The sequence below is a fragment of the Macrobrachium nipponense genome, chromosome 12, assembly GCF_015104395.2.
Source record: "Macrobrachium nipponense isolate FS-2020 chromosome 12, ASM1510439v2, whole genome shotgun sequence".
Taxonomy (NCBI): Eukaryota; Metazoa; Arthropoda; class Malacostraca; order Decapoda; family Palaemonidae; genus Macrobrachium; species Macrobrachium nipponense.
The window spans coordinates 85,547,164-85,572,858 of record NC_087205.1 but is presented as its reverse complement, the minus strand read 5'-3'; the positions used below and the strand labels follow the sequence as shown (position 1 = coordinate 85,572,858).

The window sequence follows — 25,695 nt, the reverse complement described above, 5'->3', positions numbered from 1 at the left end:
ACGAATGACAGGAAAGTAAGGAGTAATCCGGTGACGTTTCAAGGCCACCAAACTTATTTAGCGGATACGTGAAGCCAAAATTTTTACCTGGACTCCTTTTCTTCCTATTTGACTCCAGCACATAGTAGAATTATCTCACAACTTCTGTTGACAGTTAAATTTATTACGTTCTACTGAGAATTTGTGTTGATGAACACATGATTACAGTTTACAACTCTTGACACTTTTGCTTTGAATCCAGTGAACTGGGTGACTGATAGTCTGATACCGGCCGCCACTAACATTCAGGTATACCTGTCGAGGTTTACCTGTACAATCGAATTGTGCAGGCACACCTGAACGTTATTTTTCGGCCTGGCCAAATAGTTCATCTGAATTGATGAAATGTCTGCGTCAACGACCTGCACCGGAGAGCCTGATCGTTAGTGGAGAGACCATCTTTTCGCTGAGCTCTCCTCGCTCCCGTCTAGGCGGTTGGGTTGGAGAACCCGCTCCAGTCAGCAACATAGTGCTTAACTTTATTAAATTTAATAGTTTATATCCTAATTATTGATATCTCGGATTTATTTATTTGTTAGTAATTGAGGCGGATGTCGGATTAATATATCCGTATTTACAATTTTTCCTCAGAAAAATAATGTATAATGAAGGCTGACAGTATCAGTATAATTCTTTACAAGAAGAATGGCTTGTGTTCGGCAAGTAAAATTCAGACTATCACAACAGAATAGAGAAAACTGCATGTTCTAGATTAATCGAAAAACTAAATGTTATTGATTTAGCTACTAACAAAGACAGGGTTATTGCACGCATACTTTTTCGTGGTTATAAACCACATATATTAGTTTTTAAGTGAGAAAAAATATTCAATATAGCGAAGTAATGTAAAACATGAATAAGCCTATCTACGTCTGTTCATGATCATGCATCACCTATGTAATTCAGTTTTAAAAAGAAAACCAAATATTAAACATACTAGTGGAACAAAATAAGGCAAGAGTAGATTGTGTGTTTATTCATTGTTAACGTTATATGTTAACAATGAATATAACAGCCATTCCTTCACTGAACGTCTGTTTTTAGGAGTTTATTATTTTACTTATTGACCAAGCGTCGTCTGTTGACACTATGGTTGATATGGAGAACTGAGCAAAAGTAATTGTAGCGCACTTGCAGCAGTTTTGTTTATGTACTGACTGTTATTTCCACACACAGACACCACGTTTGCGCACGTACATATAATATATGTGTGTGTGTGTGTGTTTGGGTAGGTGGAAGAGTCAGTGTGATCAAATGAATTCACTAAAACAACCTTATTCTTAGACCAGACGAGAAACTTCATGGGCCACACTTTTACCGTCGTGGGTCTCAGCTTCTTCCCCATAATGGATTATATACCTGACAGCAATCGTCCTGGAACGACCATCACGCTCACTGATTGCCTGGACAAACGAATTCTCGTGGCAATTTCTTCCGCACTCAATTTCAAGTAAGTTTATATATATATATATATATATATATATATATATATATATATATATATATATATATATATATATATAGATAGATAGATAGATATATATATATATATATATATATATATATATATATATATATATATATATATATATAATATATATATAGTATATATATATATATATATATATATAATGATGATTCTTCGTGGTGGCTTAATGTGTTCAATAATATATAGTATACACACATGCACACACACACACACACACACACACACATATATGTGTGTGTGTTTGTGAGTTTTCATCTTCACTTACATTCCTTTCTTGTCTTCAATAGTTTGATGCTATCCCATCTGGGATAGGTCTTCGAATTAAAGATCTCAAGAAATTCATTAGCCTAACTATTCCTACACATGCATGCTCATTTACCTTAAAATGCTCCTTAACTGAATTCCGTCTATCTGTACTTTATGGAAAACGTCTACAGTTCGTTGTTTGGAAACAGTTTTTCGCCTACGAACGATGGTATTGTAAAAAGAGTATTTCATTCCGGCCTTAACCTTTTTAGGGTAAGTTAATTTATCATCAGTCCTCTTGTTGTTTTATGCTAACACTTATATGACTGAATTATTATTATTATCATTATTATTATTAGGTACATTACTCGTGAGTCTTCGGACGGTGAGTGGGGCCTCGACCAAGATGGCAACTGGACAGGGATCGTGGGAGACCTGCAGCACAACAGGGCCGACTTCTCTCTTCTTCTTGGCCTCGTTTATTCCAGAGCCCAGGTCATGGATTTCTCCAGCATCTACATCAACGACCGATGGGTGATCATTTCCCTCAAGCTCCAGCCTCTGACGCAGTACCTGTCTTTGGTCAAGCCTTTCACAGGTAAGTGTTGGACGAAATGAAGCCAGCGATAAATATCTTTTTTTTATTGGAGGATTTACATGAATTGAATATATAGAATTTAGACCAGGTGAAAACCTCGCAGTTGCGCAATGAATCAATTGTTAGGAGAGGGTGGAACGTAAGATGGAAGAAAGATAATATGAAAGGTGGTACAGTAAAAGGAACCAAAGGAGGTTGCCGCTAGGGGCCGAAGGTACGCTGCAAAGAACCGTAAGTTATGCCTACATTGCATCGCGAGAGGTGAACTTACGGCACTGACCCCCCGCCCCCTCCCCCGGGAACGAGAGGAAGGTTTACGCGTGCAAATGTTTACTAAACGAGCAGTCAGTCAGACGACTTTGAGTGACCTTAGGCATTCATTCAAACATATTTTCTTTATAGAGATTGATCCCATGGGAACATAAATGAAAAAACATATGCAGAGTGGATGGGAGGGGAATTTCAAGGTTTGGAACAGAAGGAATGATAGTGTTGGAATTATAAGAATAGGTAGTAATGATGGAATTAGAGGAAAAATAAGAGAAAACGGTAATAGACGGGGTGGTATAATAATAGACATTGTTATAAAATAAAAATAATAGTAATAATTTATAATCGCAGTTCTGTTAATTATGGTCTGAAGTCAGTAGCAGATATCTTATTACTGAATGAAAATTGTGAAAGGGAACCAGAATATTATGCTTTATTAAAGGCATCGTATATATTTGATAAACAAATGATAAATATCTTTTAGTTTCATTTCAACCGCTTCTTTATTAATGGCTTTTTTCCAGAAATATGTTGAATTTATACAATTTTCTTTCTTCTGCTCGTTCGCCCATAAACCAGCTATGCATTTCAGCCTACTTAGAATTCTTACGCAATATTTCATAAGATCGGTTTAGAATATCGTCTGTATTATGAACCTCTCTCGTCTCTCTCTCTATATGTATGCATGTGCAGTGATTTCATTCATAAAAGAATGTTTCTTATCCTAATTATTTTCATGGCAGTTACACAATATCACTCTAATGACCGTCCCTAAGTAGCTTTCTTCTCTCCTGTCTGTTGGTGATTGGTTGATTGAGATCATCGTTGGGAATATGAACAATAGTGGGTCGTAGGTAAAATGCTTAAATGAATGAAACGCCAGAATTGTTCTTCTGGCCTCAGCCTAATCACTTCACTCACGAAGGATACTTCTAAGTAAAGTTTTTTTTTTTTTAATAATACCTCGTAATATTATTGGTAAGATGTTTAAATGAATGAGACGCCAGAATTGTTCTTCTGGTCTTAGCCTAATCATTTCACTCACGATGGATACTTCTAAGTAAAGTTATTTTTTCTCAGTAATATCTCATGATTAACTTCCGTTTCTCGTATCGTCCAGGGGTGCTGTGGATTGCCGTTTTCATTAGCGTCGTGGTTATGGGATTCACACTCTGGTTGTTCGCGCGCATCTGGACTTTGATTTCTGGCGATCGTGGGATCAGCATCACCACTTCTTTACTCTACACCTGCGAAATTTTACTTGCCAGCCCTGATCTGATTCTCCCGGTCAATTTCACCACCAGGGTAATGGGATAGCTGTTGATTCAGCAACATTTCCGTTATTGTTAGAAGCAGGGCCGGTTTTAAGCCCATTTGATCAAACTGAGCCCCAAGCCTTAAGGGGACACCACGCCAGTGTTACCGTTTGAAATCTTTCCTAAGAGGAAACCCCTACAGAAACCTTAAATGAAGATTGAGGATCATTCTTCACATTATTATGCATACTATATTGACAAAATTTTCACTTGGAAAATACGTAATCTTTATATTAGACAAAAAAAATCGTCTTCATTTTTTTTCTATAATAGTAGTGAGAAATATACCATAGCAGCTTTATCTTGTATTAAAAAAATTAAACAATTCAAGGATTTAATGTTTTTTAAACAAGTATACTGTACGAAATATAAACACATAAAATTTAATTTTCTAATTGGGCCTCGCAATTCATAGCATCCAACCTTGGTTAGAAGAGGGTAGGGAACACGGAGATCTGAAAGCTGCAAGAGAGGAAGCAATTCATGTTAAATTGGGACTGCTTTTGATAGATGTGTTTGAGATGATCTAGTAGTCTTATAATCTGAGGAATATAATTCTTTTTAAGCTTATTACATGAGGTCTTTATTCCCTTATGCCATCATCGGCATCTGACGACATCGTCCTCCAGATGATGGCCGTGTGCCTAGGGATATTCTCCGTGATCGTGACTTCGGCCTACAAGTCGTCCTTGATCGCACACCTGACAGTGCGAGTCTATCCTCCACCGATCAACAACTTCCAGGACTTGGTCAACTCCGAGAGGGTTACGTGGGGCAGCGAACCGCTCTATGGGACAGAGGTTCTGTTTTTCAACTCCAGTCTGGATCCTGTGACCAGGGAATTCTATTCCAAGTTAGAGGTAGGCTGGGCTTTACAGGAGTCTCTTTCTCTCTCTCCTTACATACATGAATATACACACACACAGACACACACACACACACACACACACACACACACACACACACACACACACATATATATATATATATATATATATATATATATATATATATGTATATATATATATATATATATATAGATATATCTATATATATATATATATTATATACTATATATATTATAAACCTATATGCAGTTTCCTATACACGAGCTGGAGGGTTCATGCATGGAGTTACAAGGAATATTATGCGTTTATAGACTTCTCTACATTGCAAACTGGCAATTGAAATTTAGAGTAAGAAGTTAAATACACAATGTAAGATATTTTTCTTATTGTCCCAAACTTGTTCTTTACCGCGATATTTTCTTAATATCACGTTCCAAACTTTCGTGATTCAGTTATACACTATCTATAAAATACATTATCAAATGACTAAACGTCTTATCGCATACAAAGACAGTACCAGAATCGTACTGATTTAATGCCACTAAGAACGTATTATGTCTTCATTGAGTGTAATAGTATACCCTATCGAATGATGCAAACTTGGATAATCACTTTTTCGACCAATCAATACCAAATTTGAAGAACAGAATCAATTATTTTTTCTTTACTGGTCTAAAGAATCCGCCCTACTCTCTCTTCCTTGCTATTATAATCTGAAGTATTAATTCTACTTTTTCTTCCTTCCCGATTTGAAAAATTATGCTCTATGTTGCTTTACAATTTGGAGTGGTGAATTCTATCTTGTTTAGTAAACATAGGATTCAACATATTTTTCTCTTTGTTGGAAAATCAATTCTGAAACTTTCTTAGCTTGAATATTCAACTGCTTTCTTCCTTTCTATTCTCGAAGATTAATTCAGACTTCCTTACTAGTTCGACAACCTTGATTACCACATGGGCAAGGTCATGAAAGGTCACCATGCGTTCTTCAGCTCCAAGACTTACATGAGACACGTCATCGCTTCCCAGTACACAAGCAGCCTTGGCTACACGCCTCTCCATTTCAGTCAGACGCAGTATCCCACTAGCGCTGGCAGCGTTTGGGGTGTCAGGTGAGATGTTACGCATGGGAAGTGGTTGTCTATCTTGTCACGTGCTCGAGTATTTGTCTGTTTAAATGCCGGCCTACAAATCTTAGTTTGTTTGTTTGTATGGTGCTTTTACGTTGCATGGAACCAGTGGTTATTCAGCAACGGGACCAACGCTTTACGGCTTTACGTGACTTCCGAACCACGCCGAGAGTGAACTTCTATCACCAGAAATACACATCTCTCACTCCTCAATGGAATGGCCTAGAATCGAACCCGCGACCACCTAGGTGGGACGCTAATACCATACCAACCACGCCGTTGAGGCGCTCCTACAAATCTTAGATCTTTCCTAGATGGTGACCTCAAGGGTTTTAACTCTGTACGTTTCCCCCTTTAGTACAAGCCGTTGGAGATTACTATAAAAACATAAATAAATAACTGTAAATATCATAGAGATAATGACCCTCAAGAAATATTAGTCCTAGATAACGACCCCAGAAAACCTTTGGGTGTCACTATTTAGGAAAGATTCTAAATCTTATAACGCACTTATCTGTTTTAAAGTTCCCACTAATTACCAGAGGAGGCGTTTTATTATTCCATAACCTTATCATTCTTACAATCACTCGTTCCTCCATCACAGGAGAGGCGCCATATTCACAGAAGCCCTGACGAGGATGAGGACTCGGCTTAGCGAAATGGGCCTTTTTGACTATTGGATGAATGACGTCATCAGCACCAAAGCCAGACAGATAAGGAAAGACATCAAGGAAAAGGAAGGACACCTGAAGCTCGACGCTGCTGGCTTTAGCGGAGAGGTGTGTGTCTCTAATAATAATAGTAATGAGAAGAATTTTCTCAATGTCGAGACTGGAATGCGATTAAGGGTCCACAATAATATTCAGTAGTGGATTATAATTTTTAAAAGCGCTAGAAAAGCTTTAGAATCCTATGCTGGGTTCATCTTCAGTCTGACTGAAGATGGACCCAGCACAGGGTACGAAAGCTATTGTAGCGTTTTTATAAATCATCACAATCCACTGCTGAAGATTATTATGGACCCTTAGTTATAATAATATTAATATTAATAATAATGATGATGATGATGCTAGATAAAAAGACCCTTAAAAGGCAGATCATAGGAGGATCCTTTGATCCTGTATATATGAAAGTAATTGTTTATAACAAGATTGGCTGTTATTATTGTTGCCATTATTATAAAAACCATTTTCAAGAATCACAATAAACATAAGTAAAAAAGGCTGATCAATTTCACTAAGTTCTGTTTTAATTTAAAAAAAAAAATGCTTCGTCTCGTTGGTTATCCTTACAGGACTCAAGAACCGAGGAAGTCCTTAGTCTGAACCACTTGCAAGGATGCTTCTACATCTTGTTCATCGGATATGTCGTCGCCCTGTTGATACTGACGTTAGAAAACTGCATAGGATATCTCAACAAAAACTGAAAAATATTCTATGTTATATCGGCGCCATCCACTATGACCGGATCATTATACATGCTTATACACATTTCCTTAGCCATGGAAACGCTCCCTTGTGCACGAATAAACAAAACGTCGTCTCCTCTTTGTTTGTATGGTGTTTTTATGTTGCATGGAACCAGTGGTTATTCAGCAACGGGACCAACGAATTTACGTGACTTCCGAACCACGTCGAAAGTGAACTTCTATCTCCAAAAATACACATCTCTGACCCCTTCATAGACTGCACGTCGTCTCTTCTTTAGAAAGACTCAAGACTGAACGGGTTCTACTCAACTCTTGCCTTATTTTACTTTGAACCATAAAAATTATGGCTCCTAACACTTGTCTCAAGATCCTTAAAGATTCGATTATGAAATTTAGGTCTTGAGGACCAAGCGCCGGAACTCATCAGGGTTATTCAGTGCCGTTAAGATCCTGGAAGGTGTTTGGTATTTTTATCTTTTATTTTTCTTTTTTGTATTTCATCGTCTTAGTGAGTATTGTTTATCTTTACTGCTTAGCAGCTGTGGTTCTCATTTTTCTCATAGTACCTAGAAATATACATAATCAGACAGATAGATATATGCACATGTACAGTATACATAATGTATATATGCATAGCAGCATACATAGATGTGATTTTGAGTAAACAGTACTGAATAGTAGATGTCAAAATTATTCATTCATCCTATGTAGTATACATAATTATTTTCAATTTTGTAGTCAATATTCTGTGATCAATAAAAATAATTTTATGGTTAATGTGTTTTCTTTTAGTTTTTTACAATACCAAACAATTGTTGGCAGCTCAAACATTAATACTAAAAGAATTCGAGTTAGTCAAACCTCAACATTGCCTCGAGCTGGTCAAATTTGCTTCCGTCCTCCTTATATTTGCGGTCATCAGCAGCTAGGCATCTGCCCCACGCTGATCTCCTATTAGCTGGCGGAGGTAAGTCTGCTTTTTCATTGGTCGCCTGAGCCAGGTCTCAAGCCACTTTTGCCATGTCGATGGTCACATTCCTGTAATCTTCTCGACCTCCTAAGCTGTGCGATGACGTTGCTGGGTGTTGTGTTACGCTGCCAGACGTCATTGCTAATTTGATTTTCGTTGGCTGCAACAGTACCTCGTTTGGGGGCATTGTCTTCTGTAGAGTTGTCATGATAGGTGGTGTCATTATTGTTGGCAGGTCTTCTAATGCTTGTGGGGAGGAGAAATTCTTCCTGCATCATATTTAGTGCTGGTTTTATTTGCTGGATGAGAAGCGCCTCCAGCAGGTGTAATTGAGAAGCACCAGGAGCCTTCCCGATGATCTTTATGTTCAGGATGATCACATCCCAGGGGATAGCCTCTTGATGTTTGGTGTGGACGTGGTTCTTGATAGCCCCCTCTTGGGCGTAGCAGGAGAGTCTTAGACAGGCGCATGCTGATCATACCTACGTAGGCGCCGCTGCAACTGTGGACAGGGCAGGTGTATTGGTATACCACATACATCTGCTTCAGAGGGTCTCATACTTGTGGGGAGGGAATATTTTTAGTTATAAAGTCGCACGTCCTCTGATTCTGGTAATATATGATTAAGTCAATGTTCTTAGTGTCGTCGATCACAGTTATATTTTCGGAAATAATTTTCTTAACGGAGTTCTCTTCTTCAAGGTAATGGGAACTCATGAAGGCTATATCTTGATATTATCCTGGGGGAGGATAATATCAATACACATGCCCAGTCCACGGTTGTAGCGGCGCCTATGTATGAATGACCAGTATGCACCTTTCTTTTTAAAAGACTCTCCTGCCATGCCCAAGAGGGGGCTATCAAGTACCACGCCCGCACCAAACATCAAGAAACTATCTCCTGGGATGTGATTATCCAGAACACGAAGATCATCGGGAAGGCCCCCGATGCCCGTCAGTTATGCCTGCTGGAGGAGCTTCTCATCCAGCAAATAAAACCAGCACTAAATATGACGCAGTATGACGCAGGAAGAATTTCACCTCCCCACAAGTATGAGAAGATCTACCACCAATTACGACAACTCTGCGGAAGACAACGCCCCTGAACGAGATACTCCTGCAGCCAATGAAAATCAAATTAGCAGTGACGTCTCGCAGCATAATGCAATGCCCAGCAATGTCATCGCACAGCTTAGGAGGTCGAGAAGATTACAGAAACATAACCATTGACACAGCGAAAGTGGCTTGAGACTTAAGCGACCAATGAAAAAGCAGACTTAATGCCGCCAACCAATAGATCAGCATGGGGCAGACCCCCTGCTGACGACCCCAAATATAAGGAGGACGGACATCACACCAGAATCAGTCCACTCTCAGCTTCTAAGCCAAGAGGATGTCTGACAGCTCCAGACGAAAGCTTGCTACAAGAAAACAAGAGAGAGAGAGAGAATACAGTTAATGACTTTGATGACTATGACATAGTTTATCTGTATACAGTTAGTGACTTTGATGACTATGACCTAGTTTATCTGTATAAGTTGAAATATAAGCACCGATCTTGACCATGTATTTGATAATGACCTCCATAGGTGCTCTACTAGCCTGTTTAAGTAGTATAAAAAAAGCTGCTACTCAATAAATAGAGAAGAATCTCTACAAGCGCAATGCTGCTGAGGTAGCCATTACTTTTAAGATAATAATAATAATAACAACTTGGAGTTTACTGTCTGAAATTACATCTTGAATATTTAAAAAATAATTGTATATATACAAAAAACAATTAACTTTCAAGGAAACTGCAAAATAAAACCAGTCAAATTAAAAGGAATATTTTTCTTTTATCTTTAATATAAAACCATTATATTCCTTATAATCATACAACAGCCTTGAAACACTTAAAAAATTATGTGGTATTATCTTTGTTTTCTTTCATCCATTAAACCTTGTACTATATAATCCAAATGCTCTGAAAATTTTGCAAAAGAGAAATGACTAACTACACGATCATGTCCCAATTTGCCCATTGATTGTTTTTTGCTACTATCTTTCACTAATGTATACATGGCTTCAGCAAAGTCCTCAGGGGTCTGACTACACAAAAATCCAGTCACTCCATTGACAATAGTTTCTTTTGGTCCACCACTTTCAACTGCAATAACTGGGGTCCCTACATACATAGATTCAATAGGCACAATGCCAAAATGCTCCTTATCTGGTGTATAAATTAAACACCTTGCAGCTCTCAGTAAAGCTATCTTCTCTTTATCTGAAGGAGACTTCAGGAAAGTTACTTTGTCAGATATCCCTAAAATTTTTGCCACAGACAATAATTCTTTATAGTGCTCAATATTTTCCTGAACACGATCATCATATCCACCAGCCATGATCAGATGAATGTTAGCTCTCTCACTTTCATCAAGTCTATCAAATAATACCTTTAAAGATTCCAATGCCAACCCAAGATTCTTCTTGCGCTCATATCTGTTTAAAGAAAGAAATAAGCATTCCCCTGGAACATCAATATTCACATCTTTGCAAGTGATGTCAGAAAATTTATCAAAATTCTCAAAATCCAATGAAGGGTGCAGAACTGATGGCGACACTTTAATCGATCTGAAAGTTTCAAGATATACACCTGCAGTAAAATGACTGTTGACAAGTACACAGTCGGCACTGCTGGTGGTTCTTTCTTCCAGGTTGTCCAAAACATACCTATATATTTTCTTAAGCAAGGATTTCCTTTGGGTTAAAAGTTGATCAGGGAAGTGGCAATAAAATATAACCTTAGCATGTTTCAAACGTAAAAATGGAATGCAAGCAGATACTTGGTCAACAAATACAACATCATATGATACACCACTTAGCAGTACTAGATAAAGTGCAACATACACCATACGAACATATGCCCAAAACGCTGCTAATTTCCCAAAGATTGATCGAGGAAGCCAGTCACCAACACAAGTCACTTTTAGCTGACCATCACGTGTTTCTGGGAAGCAATGACTTGAGTCATGATGGGCTGTGAAAAACTGAACTTCATGTCCTTTTCGTTTCAGAGCCAAAGCTGCATCTACAACCAAACGCTCTGCACCTCCAATCCCCAAGTCAGGGTGTAGAAAAACTACACGAACCATAGCTGAAAAAAATCATTAATACTATGACAATGGTTACAAAAAGATTAAACAATATTGATTTACTAAAGGCAACATCATGAGTCCCATAATTATAATCTGTATATCATTAAAAAACTACTGAATAAGAAAGATTGATACTACTGTAATACATTGGTAAAATTTACAAAAGCTGATCTAGTATACATATGATTTTACATGGATCAATGCAAATTGCCATAGCTCAAATTCTATACTACTTCTATAACCACTGATATTGAAATACACAGTACAGAATTCATAATAATTTTCCTTTAATAGCACTTTCCTCACATAATACATATAACACATTAATTCATATTAGTTAGAATTTTTGTTTCAAATATGCCCTTTGTCATTAGGCTACATGAAGAGTCAGCAGTCTTGTGCTTTTAGCACAAATATTAAACATCCAATGACAGGTTCAATCACATTTTGAATTTAACAAAACTGTACCTGCATGCTTTAGTGTTTGCTTTTTTAACTAATGACTAATATAATCATTTCTCTCATGCACAAGCTCCAGCTGCACTAGTTTAAAATGAGACTAGATTAAGCTGACTTATTGCCCCATATGCTTTGGAAAATTGCATTATTATACTTAGAGACTCTTCCAGCAACTCTGAAGTGGTTACTCACATCAACACCCAATTGTGTCATTACTAGCAAAACTGTTCAATCTCATATTAAAAAGAAAAAAAAGAAGCAAAAGGCATCTGTGGCTTTACAATTCAATTGCTGAAGGTTTGCTTGGCACAGCCCAGAGTAGGTTAGGTTACATGACCTACCTTGGTAGTATTCAGTAAGCTAATCATAGCCTTGTGGTACATGTGGTATTTGCAAGTTGTAGTAAGTTGTCATTAACATTTGGTGACAAATGGTGCAGCTGAACTCTGGAAGTTTTGCTTCTACTACACCCACTAATGGACCTATAGTAACCAAAGAAGCAGACTAGCCTATTCATCCCAACAAATCCATCCCATCTGACATTTTTACAAATTACTTTTTCTTATATGGAAAATTAACTAAATATTATATTCCTATTTTACACTTTATGTAGAGATGGTGAAGAGCAACTAAATTAGATGTCACTAAAGCCTACAGCAAGACATTCCAATTGTAGTGTCAGGTGCAGCAATTCTTAGCACAATTCTAACTGGATAAATTAATTTAGCAAGGAACTTACAGTCCTTTGCTGCTGTCACAAAAGTTAAACAAATGTAAACTTTAGGAACAGTCAAATATGGTTTTGCCCTTAATAACTTAGTATAAAACTTACTACTTTCTAATATGGCTTTGTTACAGCCAAAATAAGATACTCCATGACTCAGCATAACGCTAATTAGATACAAAATTCCTCAGACTTGAGTCATTAACTCACAATTCTAGCTGAATTCAATTAACACATTAGTCTATGAATCCCAACTGCTCCAGGTTAGTTAGCTTTGCCAGAGACAAAGTTTAGGCAGCTAGCCTAGTTGGTTTGTAAAATTTGTCAGTCAAAACTGAAGACTACTACAACAGCCTGCTGCCCACCAGTAGCCAACCAGAATATTTATTACCTTTAATATAGATATTTTCATTTATGTTTAAGTCTCTTATTTACCTTTATGATAGGCTATTTATCACATTTTGCTTATGTTTTGATATTCATGTTCATCCCCAAGGGGATTTACTAAGCACAGCACCAATTTTGCTTGCCAAATTTTACCAATTAGTCTCTATGGCTTTAGCAGATGTAGAGTATGGAGACGAGGGATAGAGGCGTGAGGAATCTTAACTTTTCCTAAAACACTGTGTCCTGACCTAACCAGACCTTTCCTTCCAAACCAAAATTAGGGTGCTGTGCCCTGAACTGGCCAGGAGGGCTTCACCCACTCCTGATCCCCCAAGTAAAATCTTAGATCTACTAGGATAAAATACCGAATGGCCAGTCTCTACCGTAGAGCGACCACCTTCCTGAAAAAGTACTTTAACACATCCTGGATAGACATTAGCCTAAGCGTCTGTCGAAGCAATAGGCTAGTACTACCTCGAGACCAATACTTTCCTGTCGAAGTACTAGGCTACTACTAGCTAGGCTAAGTGTTTTCTCCCAAGTCACAAATTAATGCCACCTAGGTAGCTAGTACTAATTGACAATTTTCGGGAAGGTGGTCGCGCTACAGTAGAGATGGCCAGGTGGTCTTTTGGTATTTTACCCAAACACTCTTGGTCAGGTTAGGTGGGAGGGATGAAAGGTGGTCAAGTCTCCTAACCTCGCAATCAGGTACTTAGCTAGTAGGTAGGTACTATAGTCGATTCATTTAAGGTAGATTCTTGCGCCTACGAGACATTTGTTTGGCAGCCTCTGATTGGCTGGTACCGGGAGGTAGGCCGCTCGCTCATTGTCATATTTTCGTCTGTGACTTAGAAAAAATGCAGTATGTTTATATTTCTTCATTTATCTCGCGTTTTCCAAAAGATAATACAGTTTTGGTCATACCAAAGGATTTGGTATTAATTGTACAACTAAATAATCTTTTCCTGAAACCAATTAGATAAAACACAAAGGAATTACAACAAGTAAAAGTGAAGAGAAAAAGTTTCAATCTTTACACCTGTTTTTATTTATCATCGGATTTTTAATAAGTCATACGATCAAGATGAATTAAAACTTGTATTTTCATACAATAAAATCGCCCTGAATACGTTGGTGCTTTCAGATTTTGGATGCGTGGAATATGTGAAGAGATAATGAAGAATATGTCTTATTATGTTGCAGCCATACTTGACTCAGCCTGATAGGAAGTCAATCTTTCTTAATTATTTGTTGTTTATTACTTCACTGAGATTATTATTTTATATCACTCAAATAAGTCTCTGATGTCTCTTTCATTTGAAAATGTATTCATAAAATAAAATTAGACAATATCTTGAAACAACCTGATTAAAGTTTAGGCTGAGTTGAAGAGTGTGGAGTCGTCTTTCCACAGAGTTCAACTTCTTTCCTGGATTGAATTCCCCGCGGCCCGCATGGGTCTGAGCTAACGATACCAGATGCATCCATCTGATTATTATTATTTTTTTCTTTATCAGATATGCCCAGACATACTATATGGTATTGGATTTAAAATGTTCGACATTTATAATGTAAATTCTGTGTATATATTTTCAGAAAATGTAATAATATAGCATGGTAAATATTGTCGAAACTGCAACCTTTTATATCGCTAATTGGCAACTCAAATCTCTCGCTGAGGCCACTAACACTCTGAACACAACGACGACGCCTTGCAGATCTCATTCTCTCAGCAATACTGACAAACTTGAATCATTTACTGATGCAACATAATAAGACATATTCTTCATTTTCTCCTCACATTTTACACGCATCCAAAATCTGAAAGCACCAGCGTATACAGGGTGAATTTGTTGTATGAAAACACAAGTTTTATTTTATCTTATTCGCGTTAATGATGCAAAATCCGATGATAAATGAAAACAGGTATAAAGAATTGAATGCTTCTCTTTTCACTTTTACTCTTTGTAATTCCTTTGTGTTTTATCTTATTGATTTCAGGAAAAGATGACTTGGTTGTACAATTAATACCGAATCCTATGATATGACCAAAATTTTCCTATCTTGAGCAAAGCGTGAGTTGTTTGAAGAAATATAAACAAAGCTAGGTAATACCTAGTGCTAGTTTTCTAAGCCACAGTAGAAAATAATGAGACTGAGCAAGCGGCCTACCTCCCGGTACCAGCCAATCAGAGGCCGCCAAACAAACGTCTCGTAGGCGCAAGAATCTACCTTAAATGAATCGACTATAGGCTAGGTATACTACTAGGGTAAAACACAGCATGGTACAGGGGTGGACCATGTACGATCAATGTGTACAGCCCCAAGAAAAGTACATTAGGTTTAACGCGTCCTGACACCGGAGTAGAGGTCTTTAGCTCCGTTTCTCACCAACAACAAGTCGCGTCTGATGTTCATCTCCGATGTCAGGACGCGTTATAATGTACTTTTTTTGGGGTTGTAGCCTACACATTGATCGTACATGGTCCACCCCTATACCATGTGGTTTTTTTACCCTAGTAGTGGGATCTGGCACCATGTTAGCCTACCTAGCTAGCCTATAGGCTAGTACACTAGGTCAGGTTACGGAAGGACGAAAACCTGAACTAGGTTACTTAGTTGGTCTTGTGAAGCCTTCATTCTGGTCACAGTACTACCTACTACTACTAGTTATAGTACCTAGCTACTAGGTACCTACGTAGTAGGAGGTACCTACCTAGCCTATCAAAAGTTACCTTGTGGTTCATGCATCTTCGTACCATTCTGTTTTAGCCGTTTGGCAAGAAAAAACTTTAGCATTACTAGCTATTACTAGGGTAACTGTCCCTAGTCCGTTCATAATCACAACATTGCACATCGGTAATGTTAAAATACAGAACTTACCAAATCTTTTTGGTTACAATACCTGTAATGATTGTTATTGTTCCTGGTTCCTAGGCGCTCACTCCACAGTCCCACATCACAAACACAGTTGCGGAGCGGGCCTTATGACAACTATGATCTCACATCTTCTTCTTCTTGCACCATGTAAAAGAATAGACCTGCAGTATGCTTACCACTGAGTGGTCGAGTACCAAATTCTGCTACATTATTTGCCAGTGGCTAAAATCCCGTGATTTATTTCGAGTAATTTCATCAGTATAGTTAGGGAAAATTGTAGTTTATAAGGTATAACGTTTAAAAAATTAAACCGCTGTTGTTCAACGACAGACTTGATTAAACTTTATACCTTGTGCACCTACATGAATCTCGTAGCAAGACATTATTAAAGCCACATTTTTTTTCCTGCACAAATAACTGAATTAATCAAAGATACTGAAAATAACATTTGAAGTGAACCTCCATTCCCGATCACCTCCTGTAGAAAAAAAAATATAACAACCAGTAAGAACAAAATTTGCGACTGGCAGAATGAAATGAGATGTTCGAGACAAATAATAAAAGGGGCAATTACCGAATGGCATGATTATAGCTTAATCATTAAACTATGGAGAGTCAATGGGATAAACTAAAGAACCACATTCAGAAACAAGAGTTAGCCAATAAGGAAAGAAATAAAGTAGGTAGTACAGTATTCAAAATGCAACCCAAACATAAGAAATTATAGGAATTCGGATAAAAACACCAATAGATAAAAAATATAAAACATGTAATAAAATCTATGAAACTTGAAACATATGTTAAGAAAGTCTTATTGGCTTGTAACAACACAGATTTTTGGGAATTTAAAAAGGGAGTGAGTGGGAACAAGTCCAATAAGGGCAGTACAACAATCACAGGAAAATGGAGATAGTCGAAGAGATAAAAAGAAATTGACTTTACTACACATTTAAAACAGACATTCTCTACAAGGCATAAACACAATGCTTTATGAATGGGCAATCGAAAGTCACATGGGTTGTGGACAATTGCTCTGGTGACGAATCATTTATGCAGATTGTAGGTGTGATTAAATACGCCCAGATAGGACTTAACGGCTTATGTTGAATACACACACACACACACACACACACACACACACACACACACACAACACACACACACACACACACACATATATATATATATATATATATATATATATATATATATATATATACATACATATATATATATATATATATATATATATATATATATATATATATATATATATATATATATATAATATGAGAGAGAGAGAGAGAGAGAGAGAGAGAAAGAATGTTTAGGTAAACATTAGCCACGTAAGAACCGGATGCGACTTCGAGAATTAGAAGTAGTAATACGTAATAGGTTAAGCTTTGAACTGCAGATAACGTATGTCTCGTGTAAGTGCCGGTTAGCACTGTATACAACAGCCAGGAGCCACACATTTCTGGTTCAAATTGGACTGACAAGCTGTTGAGACCACTCATTTGCGAGGATCGTCACGCTATTGTAATTTGTTAAGGCACCTTGTTGTGACTTGTGGAGCACAGTTGGCAATCACCTGACGCACAGCCGGACAGTATTACTCAGCTTACGAAATTGTACACCTCGGATTAGGTACGACTATAATGATAATACATTTGTTATTTGATCTAAGCAGCTGTGCATTGACGTGTTCACTATTGAAAGGTGCAGTGTACGTATTACTAGCTATGTTACATGTTTAGTATTGTCCGTATGAGTTTATCGTTTACCTAGCTACTAGTTCAGTCCTAAGGGTAAGTACCGTAATTATGAAGTTTAGCTTAGTGCTAAACTGGCTTAAACTAGTACTACACTAGGTACTATACCTAGTAGGTAGTGCCTAGACCCCCACCTGAACCTCATATCGTAGGTTATCATTATCTAAGCCTATAGATTTTTAATCTACCTAGCCTAGTCCTGACAATGCATTCGGATATGCTAAACCTAAACCTAAAATTTTAATCTGCGTAATACCTAGTACTACTACTTAGGTATAGCTAGTACTTAGGCTACACCTAATGTACTGTGACAGTGTTCTGACAATTCTTACCGTAGATAATACATAGATGAAAGCCTAGTAGGTAGCTATATTTGGCCCACATCCTGTTTTGGTAGATCCTAGTTTTCACCTTTACCGATTTTAGTTTTTTTTTTTTTAGCCAGCAGTTTTTTTTTTTTTTTTAAGGTTTTTTTTTTTTTTTTTTTTTTTTTTTTTTTTTTTTTTTTTTTTTTTTTTTTTTTTTTTTAGTTTTTTTTTTTTTTTTTTTTTTTTTTTTTTTTTTTTTTTTTTTTTTCCAGCATTTTTTTTTTTTTTTTTTTTTTTTAATTGTTGGTGCAGTCACACTTTTTTTGTACCTAGTATTTTCCCCTTACCTTTAAGGTAGCCAATCTCAGTAGTGGTAATTTTTGTACTTTAACCCAAGAGGTGCTAGGGGTTTACCACTTAAGACGACAGCAATATTATGCATTAACAACTTCACTAATGGAACCAATAGTATTTTTTTGCCCATTTTTCAACTTAACACCTGGGTAATGTGTAGTATATTAACTGACATATGCACACTAACTTTTAAACCAATATTAGTACTATCGTCATTGTCATTATAAGTAGCCTGTCTCGATATCACTACTAATTGATGGAAATGAATAAGCATCATCATCTAAAGCCATTATCACCAAAATTTGCAAAATAAAGATTTATCTAAATTTTCGAATGTTGTAACTAAAGGATATGAAAGGTTCCATGGTCCTCCCCCCTGGGCTGACAGAAAGTTTACAGAAAGTTTACAATCGTACTGTTTTTATACCAATGATTAAGAGAAATCGGACATCTTTTATGTTCAAGAGTTAGGGTAAAAAACCGCATGGTACAAGGGTGGACCATGTACAATCAATGTGTACAACCCCAAAAAACGTACATTATAACGCGTCCTGACATCGGAGATGGGCATCAGACGCGACTTGTTGTTAGTGAGAAACGGAGCTAAAGACCTCTACTCCGGTGTTAGAACGCGTTATAACGTACTTTTCTTGGGGTTGTACACATTGATCGTACATGGTCCACCCTTGTACCATGCGGTTTTTTACCCTAGTTGAATGGCTGGTGAGACTGTTGGTGTCACTCAAACAGAGCTAAGGGGAGAGACTAAATTTTCCACGATATTTGAAAATAAAGGGTCGATAAAATCAACATCATCCTTGTGCAGCATGTAAAGCGTCTTATTTTAGCGACACGTTGCACCTTGTGGGTTAAACTGTAGTCACTCCAGATTAGGGTTTTCCTCATGTAGCAAATCTGCAAATAGACTTACTTGTGATTCTTTAAAATAAGAACTTGAGAAACTTGCAATTATAGGTAATTGAGAGCAGTATGTATTGTAATATATTGCTAGAAATGGCACGTGAAAATATTAAGACAGTATGACACCTCTTTCCTCACGCTTTGCTAAATCTGCATTTACCCAAAGGGGATGATGATGAGGAGGAAAACAATTTTGGTTTTGGATCAGTCTTTTTCATTAAAGGACCCTCGTACTTTACAATCACGACAAACTTTGGAAATATGTGAAATATAAGAATAAACCAGAAACCTTCGATTATTAAGAGCAATGACCCTTGCAATTAATACAAATCATGTAGGTTATGCAAAAAAAAAAGTCCAAATTATGAATAATATGGCATATGAAAGGGAGAGTTAAATGGATATACTAATTTAAACGGAGTTAATTTCCGGTATCACATATGGTAATAACTTATCACCGAGAAAATAAGTTTTAACAAGAAACCATTTGCTATTGAAAAGGAAAAAGGAATCTGGAAATACCACAGAGGATTATAACTGGTCAAGGTCAAAGGAAAGGTTATTCACAATCGGCAACAATTGGCAATTTACCTTCAAGAAACTGAATCATGTCAACAGTTTAAGGAAACTGGGCCCACTCATTTTGACTGACTTGATTGGTTCACCTTTAGGTCACCATTCCCTTGCTTACCAAATGTTTGGTGTCACTTACCTCAATCAGGAATCAGACCTTGCAGATGTATCATGATAGTATTGGAAAATATCCTTATAGCTAGTATTTCACTTTTGTTTATTTTCTATCACCCAAACACCTTGCTTTCTCACAGTAGTTCCACTTGATTGTAGGATTTAAGGGGTTCCTGTGTCTTATAAACTATCAGTTTGTTAAATTTCGGAATGAGTGTTAGAGGTGTTCTAAGTGCTTAAGAAAAAATTTGCATCATTCAGAATATTGCTAGGGACAAAGTTGCACATCTGCACCAAATATTGCTAGGGACAAAGTTGCACATCTGCACCAAAGAAATCATGACTAAGAACTGAAACTAGTTTTCTAAAGCAATTCCTGAATCCCAAATCCCAACTTAATTGTTGGGACTTAAGACAAAAGAACTTGTCATCTTTCATCATTGTCAGTGCACCCACATTTACAGATTAAACAAGATGTTCCAAATATGCTAGCAGTCATCCACAATGCCGTTGGACAAAAAATCTGGGACATCACTTGTGTGACTATCTAAACATAAACATAAAAAACTTGAAATAAGTCCAGTTGGGTAACTTCCTTAGGGGGATAGTGCTGTCAGTGCACTCAATGCTGAGCACTGTAGGCACCACTTGAGGTTCTTTGTGGTGTCCTTTTGGCCCGTAGCTGCAACCTGTCATTCCTTTTTCGGTACCTCCGTTCATATTCCTTTTTGTCATAACTTTCCACACACTCCTAACAATTGATTCATACTGTAACTGCAAGATTTTCTTCCTGATGCACCTTTCCAACCTTTCAACTGCCAAATTCCCTTCCAGTGCTAAATAACTTCATGGGTCACAGTGCTTGGCCTCTGGCCTAAATGTTGTATTCTATTCAAGTAGGTAACAATTTTCATTGATTAATATCTTTGTAACAGTCAGTCTGTATCAGATTTAAGGTTAACAGAATTAAGGATAAACCAATAAAACTCCAGTATCAAGAACTGGTATGAAAGTAAAAAATAAAAAAATACTCCTGACCTAACAGGATGCTGGATCCTTAATTGGGTGGAGGCTTTACTCCCTTGGATATCCCACCTAAACTGAGTTAGAGTACCCTAAATCATAGAGTAAAATAGAGGGATATGCCCTGATTTAACCTTCCCTTACCTAACCAAACCATGGCAGGTTTGGAAGGGATGCTTCAAACACCATGGATTCTCCCCTAAGGGGGTTAGTGCTATGGTACACTGTAGGCATTACTAAAGGTTCTTTGCAGCGTCCCTTTGGCCCCCTAGCTGCAACTCCTTTCATTCCTTTTACGGTACCTTCTTTAATATCTTTCCTCTAACTTGCTGTCCACTCTCTTCTAGAAATTATCTCATAGTTCACTTGTAAGGTTTTCCTCTTGTTACAACTTTCAAAGCTACATACTCTCATTTTTCTTTCCAGTGCTGAATAGCCTCAATGGTCCCAGTGCTTGAACTTTAGTCTAAACTCTATATTCCATTCCATTACCATGGATTCTTCCATCCTAATCTTCCCTATAGTGCCATAAATCATAACCAGAAAAAATAAAAATTAATCACTGGTTAAACTTCTGCACTAGGTTGAACAGGCAAAGGAACCCCTAAAGTAAGTATTGCATACCACATATTCCTCCTCCACCACATTATCAAGCTTTTCCTCCTTTTCTTCTGCTCCAGCTTTCCTTCTAAAGAAGAGAATCCTAACACACTTACTGAGAGCCTTCCTTCTTTAAGTGTGAGTTAAAGTGTGACAGTGGTAGCATTCGACTATAGTGAGATGTCTGCTGTAGGTAGGGTACACCAGTTCCTCTGAGCATGCTCATGAACCAGTGTCTCAGTGTTTCTTCTGTGTCTGTGATCATGTGGATCCTCGGGCAGTGCCTGGTTTTTCCAGAATTATTGAAGTATATAGGCACGGTCCCCAGTTTATGAGTGTGCATAGAGGTTTCACATGCAACTGGTTGCCATATGTAACCACTGGATATCATTGTAGGCCATGTGCTTATGATTGTGCTAGACAGTTGGAGGGAGTGTTCCTGGTTAGTCCAAAGACACTGGTGTTCCTGGTTAGTCCAGAGATTCTGGTGTTTATGGTTAGTCCAAAGACTGGTGTTTTGCCTGCATAATACATACTAGTATGTATGACCTTGTGTATAGCCTCTACTAGTTTGGTTTTGGCCAATCATACTTGATGCTTTTACTGGATCTAAAGGATTTGTATTTTCAAATTCCAATCCTATACGTAGTTCTCTATCAAGCACCTGTTTTGTTTATGAAGGGACTGCCTAAAAGTTCAAAGCCGGTGCTCCAAAATAAAAACTGACTCCTTTCTTTTTTTCATGACTTGGGGATGACAATAACTGTAAGTAGGTGGATCATGTTCCTATGCATTGGGAAAATACCAGCCATGCTGAGAGATATGGTAGCTAGCAGCGAGAGTGATTTTCTGAGGCTCTGTTCAGCAAGTTAAGGGAGAAGACAGTGCAGTTATTGTTATGACAAGAACAACCAGCTCAACTTAGAGGTTGTCCTTTAGAAGCTTGTGCCTCTCAGGCACCTTCGTCATGTCCTCCATCAGTGGCAACTGAAGCAGCTTTGGTTGGCCTCGGACAACCCTCCCTTTCACCTAGATTTAAGGGTGAGGGTGGACTTTGCTTTGTGGCCAGACAAAGAGAACCTAATGGGAGATTCCTTGAACTGCTCACTTTTTAAAATGTATCTTTTCTAAAACTCGTTAATAGAGGGGTGGGTGCCCTGGAGTGTCCTCCTGCTTCAGGTGTATAGACATAGAACAACCTTCTTCTGCACATCAGTTTGGGAATATATGTAGTATGAATAGCTGCAATATTCTAAGCTTGTGTGATGGTTCTCACATTGTTGGCCCAATGCCAAGTGATATGCCAATCTACTAGCTCTGCTGGCTAAGTCACCAAGAGATTCTTCTGGTAGCCTCACTTAACAAATAATAGAGATGAGGACAGTCTCCTGTGATTGGTGTGGTAGAGGGGAATGATTCCCTGAGGTTGGAGTTCATTTTAATCAGATCTCGGACACATTCATCCACCTTCATCAAGACAAGCTCCTCCCAGTCCCCGTGGTGAAAACCTGTTGTTCTGCATTGAGTAAGATGTTCCAAGTGAAGGGTATGGCTTTTTTTCTTTCTCAGTGGAGTTGTCCTTTACTCATAGGAGCTTCAGACAGGCTTGCCTTCTTCAGGAGCTTTGGCCTTTAGTGGGATATAACTCTTGTCCTCTGTAGCCTAACTTGGGTGCTATATAACTGGGGAGAGGCCTCTGATTGAGATCTTGCCCTCTAAGACTTTTGGTTAACTTTTCATTTTCATGTTTGTGTGGCAAGAATTCAGAATTCATCAGGTTTAATGAGAAATTCTAGAACTTCTTAGACCAGAGTGTTAGGGTTTCTGTAGTAGGTATCAGCAGACACAAGAAAAAGGTGTCCAAGAGCACTCGCCAAGAAGACATATAGTTCATCCTGTGAGGAGGCATAGGTTTTGTCAAAAATCCCCAAATAAGGAGAGCTTTTTGTTAAATCCAGGGGTCTTGTATCTAATGATTTTTTTTTGACTTTGTGGCGGCTTATGGTTCTGGCTCTTGCGGTTTCGGTAATTGTGTGATTCCGATTCTGAATTAAATATTGATGCTTTGCCACCTGTTACAACCCGGTAAAATTAGTTGAAGTCGTTTTCTTGATGTTGATTCAAAAGTTTTTGGCAATGGTTAAACTAGTTGGAAAAGCAGAAAATTTGAAAAAATTAACATTCTTAGTTTAGATAGAGGCATTTATTCAGCCAAGTTTAACAAGCTGTCAGAAAATTTTGAAGAAGCTTTTACTAGAATGTCTAACACTCTTTTAGATTCATTTTCAGCTCCTCGTCAGGTACCTGCTGACAGCACCATTGGTAACGGTGCGACAGATACCCCGTCGTGGCGTAGGCCTAGGGAGAATCCGGTCCGGGCAGGTGCCTGACGGCAATCAACCAGAGGAAATTATCAGGCTAAATGGTCGGTTTACAGATGGTGTAAGTCTCAAGGACATTCAATTTCTAGACCTTCCTTACCGAAAGTAGGGGACTTTTTAGTTCATTTACATCATGACAGGGCCCTGTCACCTTCGTGCATTAAGGGTTATAGGTCGATGCTTTCCTATGTTTTTAAGGCGAGGCTCCCTGAAATCTCTTCATCTTATGTCATTAGAGATTTAATTCTATCCTTTTCCCTATCTCGACCCAGTCTGCAGTGTTCTCCGGCATGGGACGTTAATAAAGTCCTTCAAGCCTTAAGGTTCCCTCCGTTTGAGCCTCTGAATATGGCCGATTTTAGGGACCTCTCTTCTAAGACACTCTTCCTTGTCCAAGAGGGTGGGTGAACTGCAAGCGCACTTTTCTGGTTGCCAGATCTGGACAAGACATGATTTTGTCATACCTTCCCGAATTTGTCGCATAGACTGAATCGTCTGATAATCCCATTCCCAGGTCTTTCGTGCTGAAGTTGCCGGTCGACTTTGTCGGTAATTTAAATGAGGAATTAGTTCTTTGCCCTGTTAGGGCGCTCTCATGCTATTTACGTCAGATGAAGGACGTTCAGGGTTGTCCCCGTCCTCTGTTTGTTTCACCCTGAAATGTCAAGAGACCCATATCAGAGAATGGTGCTTCCTTTTTTCTCAGAGACCTTATTGTTAAAACTGGTGGTTCGGCTGCCTGTGAAGGCCAGACGCTGAGAGCTCACAGTATTAGAGCAGTTGCCACATCAGTGGCTTTTATGAAGAACGTCTCGGTCACCAAGGTGCTTGAGGTGGCGACTTGGCGTTCTAATTCTGTGTTTGCCTCTTTTTACTTGAGGGCTATCTCTCGAGTTCTAGGCGACCTTCGTTCTTTGGGCCCGTTGGTGATGGCAGGACAGGTTGTCAGACAGGAGAATTAGGTAGTCTTCCTGTTTAATTTTTGGTGTATATATTTTTTGTTTTTTGTTTTTGGCATTATAACTTATGGTAGTTTTTGGTTTAGTTATAATGGGAATTAGGCAGTTTGGTATTTATGTGTTGTTGATGACAAGGACTAGCTGCTTGACAACTCATGCTGCTTCCATTGTCGGCACTGGCGACTATGCTTCTCCCAAAGTCGATGCCGACCTAGGACTAGCCACTGGTTCGCTTGTCCTGACGACTCACGCTTCTTCCATTATCCTTCTGGACAGGGAATTAGTCGATGGATCGTCTGCTGTCATCTGGTACTCGTTCACCATCTACTTTTTGTCTCACCTGTTTTCTCGGAGTCAGACACTCGTACAAGATCAGGCGACATTTAGTAGTCCTTAGTTTCTTGTTGACGAAGTCGGTTGTGTTGATACACCCTCCAATGATAGTTTAACATGAGACCAGGTTTGACTACCGGCACTCGTCCTTCGGAACTGAGTCGCCTTTTTGCTCCGCGCTCCTTTCTCTTGGCACCAGAAAGCTCAATCAGGAGTTGCTCGTAAGCCAATATCGCTGCTGGCGACGTTGGGTTGCGTTGATACACCCCCAATGTTTGCTTAGCTTTGAATCACCCAGGCAGTCCAGGCACTCATCCTTCAGGGAAAGAGTTGTCAATACCCGCTCCTGTCTCTTGGCACCAGACATTCATGAGAGAGCAGGTGTTGTTGTTGTGCTTGATAAAGTCATCAGGGTGCAGCCTTGCTGTCCTC

At 38.3% G+C, this 25,695-nt stretch overlaps 3 protein-coding genes across 9 annotated transcripts in view; 2 read left to right on the top strand and 1 right to left on the bottom strand.

The window, feature by feature from the left end:
• Nucleotides 1–1,280: 1,280 nt before the first annotated feature.
• LOC135224866 (glutamate receptor U1-like) lies at nucleotides 1,281–8,284 on the top strand. Its single transcript, XM_064264190.1, has 8 exons — nucleotides 1,281–1,489; nucleotides 2,134–2,372; nucleotides 3,763–3,958; nucleotides 4,374–4,396; nucleotides 4,538–4,818; nucleotides 5,740–5,918; nucleotides 6,541–6,715; nucleotides 7,231–8,284. The coding sequence occupies exons 1-8, from the start codon at nucleotides 1,341–1,343 to the stop codon at nucleotides 7,360–7,362; spliced, it is 1,374 nt and encodes a 457-aa protein (XP_064120260.1). The 5' UTR covers nucleotides 1,281–1,340; the 3' UTR covers nucleotides 7,363–8,284.
• A 1,867-nt stretch (nucleotides 8,285–10,151) lies between these two features.
• LOC135224633 (alpha-1,3/1,6-mannosyltransferase ALG2-like) lies at nucleotides 10,152–16,078 on the bottom strand. Of its 4 annotated transcripts, none has more exons than XM_064263842.1 (2): nucleotides 15,951–16,078; nucleotides 10,152–11,471 (listed from the first exon to the last, which is right to left on the bottom strand). In XM_064263842.1, exon 2 carries the CDS (start codon nucleotides 11,467–11,469, stop codon nucleotides 10,249–10,251), a length of 1,221 nt encoding a protein of 406 aa, XP_064119912.1. In that variant the 5' UTR covers nucleotides 11,470–11,471; nucleotides 15,951–16,078; the 3' UTR covers nucleotides 10,152–10,248. The 4 variants fall into 4 exon arrangements, with proteins under 4 accessions (XP_064119912.1, XP_064119913.1, XP_064119911.1 ...); XM_064263843.1 differs by having other exon boundaries at nucleotides 15,929–16,012; XM_064263841.1 differs by lacking the exon at nucleotides 15,951–16,078 and adding an exon at nucleotides 15,762–15,822.
• A 1,174-nt stretch (nucleotides 16,079–17,252) lies between these two features.
• Nucleotides 17,253–25,695, top strand: part of LOC135224632 (trehalase-like) — a 78,280-nt gene continuing 69,837 nt past the window's right edge. For 2 of the 4 annotated variants that reach the window (XM_064263838.1, XM_064263835.1), the window contains exon 1: nucleotides 17,253–17,651. In XM_064263838.1, the coding sequence (XP_064119908.1) occupies nucleotides 17,584–17,651 (68 nt within the window). In that variant the 5' untranslated portion in view covers nucleotides 17,253–17,583. Of the gene's footprint in view, nucleotides 17,734–25,695 lie in introns of all 4 variants that reach the window. The other 2 variants (XM_064263836.1, XM_064263837.1) reach the window with 2 other exon arrangements.